The 7,208-nt window shown below is 45.5% G+C and overlaps 1 protein-coding gene across 9 annotated transcripts in view; it reads left to right on the plus strand.

Moving 5' to 3' along the window:
- Nucleotides 1–5,730, plus strand: part of DNM1 (dynamin 1) — a 64,658-nt gene extending 58,928 nt beyond the window's left edge. For 4 of the 9 annotated variants that reach the window (XR_010616166.1, XM_065695721.1, XM_065695719.1 and 1 more), the window contains one exon: nt 3,512–3,598. Coding sequence is in view for 3 of the 9 variants with exons in the window: in XM_065695716.1 (XP_065551788.1) it covers nt 3,512–3,581 (70 nt within the window). In the remaining 6 variants the exon portion in view is untranslated. Of the gene's footprint in view, nt 1–3,511; nt 4,623–5,564 lie in introns of those variants that run through there. The other 5 variants (XM_065695716.1, XM_065695718.1, XM_065695717.1 and 2 more) reach the window with 3 other exon arrangements.
- Nucleotides 5,731–7,208: the final 1,478 nt, after the last annotated feature.

The raw sequence follows: 7,208 nt of genomic DNA on the forward strand, positions 1-7,208 counted from the left end.
CTCTCCACTTGACCCTTTTACCTTCCAGGTTACTCTTCTGTTTCCATTCAAACTGCCTTCTCTCCTCTGCCTCCTGCCCCTGTGAGAGTTAGGCTTTAGTGATCCATGTCCCCAAACACTGCCTGTCCTGCCTGTTTCCTTTTCCTGTCTCTCCCTGCATCTTGCAGCATTATACTTGTTCTGTGATGTAGCAGGGTACTGGGGCAGGCTCATGCATACTGCACTGGCCCAAAAACTCTTCCTTGTCCTGTTAATGCTGAAGAGTAGGGTTGGGAAAAGGAAGATCTAGCAAATTCTCCAGTATCTTTTCCCTGGGAAACTCCAGCCCCCTTACTGATAAAGGGACAGAGAGACCAGAACAGAGCAGGGTGTGGGGGTTTTTGGGCCCCTTCTCCCTTTCTCTGTGGATGTTTTTTCTTGAAGTGAAAGGTCTGAGAGGGGCACAGCAGCATCTCCTGTAGATTCCCTTGCTGCTGCCTGTGGCAGAGAGAACTGGGGATAGCAGTGTTTGTAGAAGTACGATCTTAATAGGAAGAGCAAAAGATCAAGCCCTTATTCCAGAGTTCACAGCCAGCCCCATCTTGCAGCAGGCTGGTGTCTGTTACTGCTGCATGGGACTGCAGTTAGTGCTGAGAGGTGCCATATCCCATCAAACCAATGCAGTGATTGCTCAGTGATTGACATCTCTGAGGACGTCATCCGCCAGCCCTCCTCACTGATGACACACTGCAGAGGTGCTGGGAGCAATCAGCAGTTTCCTCCAATACTCTGCCTACTGCAGACATCCCTGACAGCCCTAGAAACATGCATCTTGGTGAAGAACCTCAGTGAAGAGGCTTGCTGTTGTCTGTAGCTCATTCTGGGACTCGCTGTTATGGGGCATTCTATTCTAAATCTGGCATCAAGAGCACCAAGGAAATAAAAGTTAAAAACCAAAACAACACCAAAAGAGCCAAACCACCCCCAAAACACCATCCAAATCCTTTTGAAGTCCAAGGGAATAAATGTAATGTTTTACTATCTCCATTAGGTCCTTATCAGCAGAACCTATTAGCCCATTGCTTCTTAGGTATGATGAACACAGTGTCTGGGTATAGCTTGAAAGACTGACTTCAAAGGACATGACAGTCACTATAACTGGTCTCCTCAGGCTCCTGCCAGGACTCAGGTCTTACCTTCCAGGACTAGAGACTGCTGCAGGCTTCCCCATGAGCAAAACTTTGTTCCTTGTTGTCCTGACTGAGGAAAGTGACATAAAAGGCCTTGGCTAATAATGCAGTGAGACAGACTGAAGCATTTTGGGTGTAAATGGACTTCTCTGCCGATTTCAGCCTTTGGCAACCTTAGCAGGTGGATTCTGCAGGTGTCTCCAGAAAAGCTGAGTACAGACAAAATCAACAACTTTAAAAAGTGGCAGCCCTTCCCCCTAAAAGCCTCTGAGTGTCTGCTAAACTCAAATCACAGCACGCTATGAAAAAGCTGCCCGTCTACCCGGGAATTATTTGTGCTCCTTTCAGCCCCGCTTATTCTGGTAGGGTCAAGTGGCCTCTTTTGCCAGAGCACATCACATAGTCCAGTGATTTCAAGCATCCTTTTCATGTAGATCTACAGAGCCTGTTAGAACAACCTGTCCTCCAAACTCCTGAAATGCAAATAGTCCTTCAGACTTGTCCAAAAATGCCTTTTAACACATGGGACAGTGCAATAACATCTCATTAAAGGATGAGCTAGAGTTTTGTTGGGTTTTAATTTGAGTGCTATTGCTATTCCAGTGAGGGTAGTAGCCATCGGTTGGTCGGTATGGCTACAGTTACACCAGGAGCACCCTCTAGAGATAATGCAGGGATGCCACATGTCATGAAAACAAGTAGCACAGATTCCCCAGCTGTAATATCTCATTGTAAGTTTTGCTTCTGGGAGATAGTATCATTTCGGCATCCTTCTGAGGTGGTTGTGATTTCCAGGTTAGCTCAATCCCATCCTTAATTGCTGTACAGGAGCAGTAACTTGATTGACATGCTGACAGCGGGGTCTTGTAGTCCCCATTGACATTTCCAGCCAAGGAAATAACATTTGCAGAATGTTTTGCTGTCTGAAGCTTTTTGTTATGTATCATTTTCCAAGGCAAGGAACAAGTGGTTGTAATTGTTTTGAGATTTGGGGCTTAATAGATATAGAGCAATAAGTTCTGCTGAGATCTAATAAACAGGACTGTAGAGTTGCTCTGGTTCATTTGCTACGATGAGGGAGCTTGCCCTGATTTATAGGAGCAGAGCTCCGCTGGTACCAGCATGATTGCAGTCAGTGCACTTGCAGTCAGTGCACAACAAGACTTCTGTACCTCAGAGGGCTGAATTGGTGCAAATATCCTTCTCTGCCTCTCTTCCCCTCCTCCCCTCCTTTCCCTCAGGCCCTTTGTTAGGGAAAGACCATGATTTCCAGCAGGCAGCTGATTCTCTGTAATCTAAATTAAAGCTTGTCAGTGTGGAATTGTTTTGGCATTAATTCTGGGACACTGATTCTGTGTGATCAGTGCAAATGCTTCTCTATTTGGGCTGCATCCTGTTATATTTGCTCTTTGCATTTCAGGCTGTTTGGATTGTAAAACTACTCTGGCTTGATACTGAGCAATGTAATTATCATAATGATACACTATCATGATGCTGTTTAGGTTGCAGACACTGCAGGGAGTATGCTTTAAAGGAGGAACATAGATTGGACTCAGTGACTTACAGAACACTTTTAATCTGTAAACTGTAGTCTGTCTGAAGTGATCGTCTGAGGAATGACTTAGAACAGCAGGGGTGTTGTGTTTTCCCCAGTCCCTTACAGGAAGGAGATCCTAGAATACTTAATCTATGCAGAGGGCAAACACTTACATTGCTTCCCACTTAATGAGCTAAAGGACCAGCAGAGAGCTGAAACAGAATGGAGTAGCAATGGCCAAATTTCCTTTAAGTAGAAGCTGCAATTTCTGAGCACCAGAACTAGAGAAGTGGAAGCATCAAGCTTGCCCCAAACAGCAGTGTCATGTATTGGAATAGGGAACCTCAGGCTTACAGTAGCCTCAAGGGCAGGGGTAGAAGGTGCTCCACCAAACCAGCCAAGAACCTCTGACAGCAGCGTGTCTCAGAGGACCCCATCCATGCTGTGTGACTGTCATGTGCTTGATACAGGAGCTCACCGTTGTCCATGCTTCTCAACGCTCATTCCAGAGCCGCTGCACTCACTGGTAATAAACCTCTGCACTTCCAAATTTGAGAGGGAGAGCAGAAATGGCTTTCCAGCAGATTGCTTTACTGCTGATCCATGCTGCGCAGAAGGGCCAGTGTGAGGCCTGATACAAACCTGCAAGTCTCCTTTGTGGAGCTGCGTCCGGTACTTTGTGCCTTGAGTTTTATTCTCTTGCTGGCTCAGGCGAGGTGGAGAAGCATGAGTGATTGTGACTGCGATTGCTGTGCTAACCACGGTGTGTGTTCTCTTGTTTTTGTTTTCTGCTTTTTCACAACAGAAGGGGCCCTGCCTCACCTACTCGACCTACCATAATCCGACCGGCTGAACCGTCCCTCTTAGATTTATAACTCGAGGCTGTAGACAGCTGGCGACGAATGCCGTGCTGGCGGCTGCCCCATCCCACCCTCCCTTCCACAGCCACAGTCACTCCTCTCATCCATCCCACATCTCTGCCTCCCACCGCCCCTTCCTGGTGTGTCGTAAAACACTAGCCTAGTGATTGAGCTCTTCGTCTTCACTCGTGCGTCCTGTATTGCTTTGTGAGCATAGAGTAGCCTTCATTCAGTGGCATGGATCCCTGAAGTACACGGGCTCCTTGGAGAGATCAGCCGCAGGGACATCCTTAAGTCCAAGTGGTGGCTGTCCGTCCATCTGCCTGGTCTAGCCTGGATAAGTGTCCTGCCTGCATCAGTTAGCTGTAGCACCCGGGACTGATCTATAGCTATTTTTGTGTAGTTAAGACTAAAGTGTGACTTAGAAGAACAATACTATCAAAACATGTGACACCGTTAGGAACAGATTCAATGTCCTGTGTATCAGTTTGACTTCTAAGGTGCAAAAATTCATGTTGGGAACAGTGCAATCAACCTTCTATCCAAGTGAGGCAGGGAAAACAAGGAAAGGGGGGGGGAACGCAGTGGATCGGCATAGTCCTGCTAGAGTGAAGGCTGAGATAGCGCGCACACACCTCAGCATGCAGGGAGCACATGGGCCTGCTCGCAGTCGGCTCCCTTAGAGCTGGGGCAATCCTGCTGGTGATGCAGTGCTTTTGCATCATCACTTTTGGCTGACTTTCCTGAAGCCAGCAGGGAGAGGGGAATAGATCCGCTGCTCCCCCCTTGCAAATGGACAGCCAAATGTTTTCAGGGAGTTTTGCTGTGTAATGTTTTTGTTCAAAATCTTTCTGCTTTGGATAAGCACATCTTCCAGTGTGGTTTGGGTACTGTGGTGACTTCTTCCGTAGCCTTTTCTTCTTGCATGTGGATGGTACGTGTTTGGGGAAACTTGTAACCGTTGTTGATCGCAACTCATCTTCTTAAGGTTTGGTTTCTACTTTTCATGCTACTTGTATTAAAAAATACTTGAGAATTAAAGATATATCAACCCTGTCCATCTCAGATGTCATGTCTCTACCAGAGCTGAATGAGCCATTTGTGTTGCAGGCTTTCACCAAGGCCTGATTCAGATTTAACTTATCTCCATTTCAGTGCTATTGCTCTGTTGTGGATCCTCTGTTGTTCTGATGCCAGTTTCTTTCTGTATTTTAACTATTGTTTTACTACTTCTCCCCCTTTTTCCTTCCCTTTTTCCTTTGTTTTCCTTGTCTTTACCCTCCAGCCGGCCGGGTAAGGCCAGTCCCTCCCGCCCGGAGAGCCCAAAACCACCATTTGACATGTAGGCCTGCTCCCTCTGAGACTCTTTGCCTGCCTCTTAGCTGTTCTGTCCTGGAGTGGTCTGACTCGAATCTCACCCATGGCTTGTTCTGTTTGTATTTTGTGACACACACACATCAGCTGTGATTGTAGTAAAACTGGTTTCTTCATTTTCTTTCTTCCCAGCTGCTTAAAGGAGTTAAACAAGTATATTGTAGTAATGAGAACCATATCTTTACTGTTATAAATATCTATAAATATATATATATAAGATGAAAAATCTATCTATGTCCAGGTGTTTAAAGCCATTTGTGCTTCCATGTGGATTTTAGGAAATACTTAAGTAGGGAAAGAATATCTATATACATATATATATATACACTTCCATGCAAAAAGCTAACCAAATCCCAATGTTGAGTTTTTGAGCCGATTGTTAAATTCTCTGCTGTGTGCAGTTGGGTTATTGTATTACCCCAGACTTGTGGGTGAACTGTCTCAGTGCTGGTAGTAGCTGTGATGCAGTTTGTGATCTACCTGTCACTCTTGTTTATTGGATGAAATAAACTATCATTTCTGTATAATGAAGGTCTCTGACTAGAATAAAACCATCTCTCTTGCTCTTTCTCTGGGTGATTTTCAAACTGTGTTTAATTATTACCTAATCTTTTCATCCCATAGACCTTAAAAAAGCTGTACATGCAAGCAGGTGCTATCACTGGTAGGGAAGGTGGAGCAGATCTGCATCAACCACTGAGGAGCTGCAGTAGTGAAACACCTTGTCAGACATGGAAGTTAAGCTATAAAGGAAAAAGCATGGAGGTGCTTCAGTGACTGGACATACAGAAGGTGGGAGTCTTGCATACAATTGCGTGGTTCTTACAAGGGTGGTCTTGCCAAGGCTGTTTCTGTGGCATAGCAAGTAGGTGTTGAGTTGTAGTTTCTAGTCTAACACATAGCCAACTCCTAATGGGAAGTTGCTTTTAGGCTGAAGTGTAGGATTTCTTCCCAGTACAGACTGGGTAAACCTGTTCCCGCTGTCTCCATGCCCAAAGTGTGAGTGCTATGGGGTTTGGATGATGGTTGCTGCTTCTCACAGGAGCAGTCATGTTTCTCCGTAATTCCTGAACTTGGCACTGCCATCCCAACAATTGCAGTGGGTTCCTTAAGGCCCTGGGTCCTGGGGCTCCAGCACTACATCTGCAGGAAGAGACCAGGAGCTTTGGGGCTGCTGACTTAAATCAGTGTAATACTGATGCCTGATTTGGCCCCGAGTGCTCCTGGCTGCAGCTGCTGTGGTACTTGTGGAATCTCCCTAGCAAGACTTGTAATAAGCTAAAACTGCTCTGGAAGGTTTTATTCATAGTAGGTACTGGTGGGATTGAGGGGAATTCTAATGATTCCTTCCTCTGTGTGTTCAAGCTGTCTCTTTCTTGCCTGTTTTTATGGGTTGCAACTTCAGCTTCTCTGCAACTGAGGTGCACTAAACAGTGCTTGCCCTACCCTGTCCTATTTCTTTCCTCACTGGAACTGCTACATCTATCCCTGGTGTTACATATAGAGTTGTTCCTAAAGAGTATTCTGTTTCTGACACCAAAGCTATATTTATTCCCGTTAAATATTAGAGCCTTAATTGTGCAAAACCAGAAACCTTTACTGGTTGTCAAAGGTTAAGTATTGTTCTGATGTGAATTCCAGCTACCCTTCCCACACAAGAGCAGCTTGTGTCCATTGATTCAGCAGTGTCCTGTTCCCTGTTGTTCAGTGCTTTATGGCCTTTAAGAAGCATTTTTCTCCCTTTCCTCAGCTCAGAGGTGCAGAAGCAGTTCACCTGCTCCAGTTTAAAGCTAGTGGGTGTCAGCTGAACAGTAGTTCTGCTCTTAGTTAACTTCAAGTCAAGGTGAGGTCAGGGAGACACTCCTGAAGGGAGTGAAAACTGAACCTGAAATGCAGGCCAAGAGAAACATCTTGGGCTTGTCAACACTTTGGCTCCAGAACAACACTCATGAAAGCTCAGAGAAAAGGGGCATCACTGCCAGGGCAGGGTGTTGGGTTTGGTTTTTTTTTTTTTTAATGAAGAATTCATTCTTCACTTTCTTTTCCTGGCCAGATTTCAAGGGGATCTGTGCAAAAGCAAGCTAGTGCCCAGCTGAGGAAGTGTATTCAGAAAGCAAATTGCTAACATGTTTAAATGACCTGTGCAAGAGACCACAGACCTTCCTCACTGGTCTTGGTTCTTTCCCCCTACTACAGTAGAACACCCAGTAAATAGTTATTCCATTTATAATAATGCTCTGTATTAAGTCATAGCCCTACCCCCATTAG

The sequence above is a fragment of the Lathamus discolor genome, chromosome 15 (genome assembly GCF_037157495.1).
Source record: "Lathamus discolor isolate bLatDis1 chromosome 15, bLatDis1.hap1, whole genome shotgun sequence".
Lineage (NCBI taxonomy): Eukaryota > Metazoa > Chordata > Aves > Psittaciformes > Psittacidae > Lathamus > Lathamus discolor.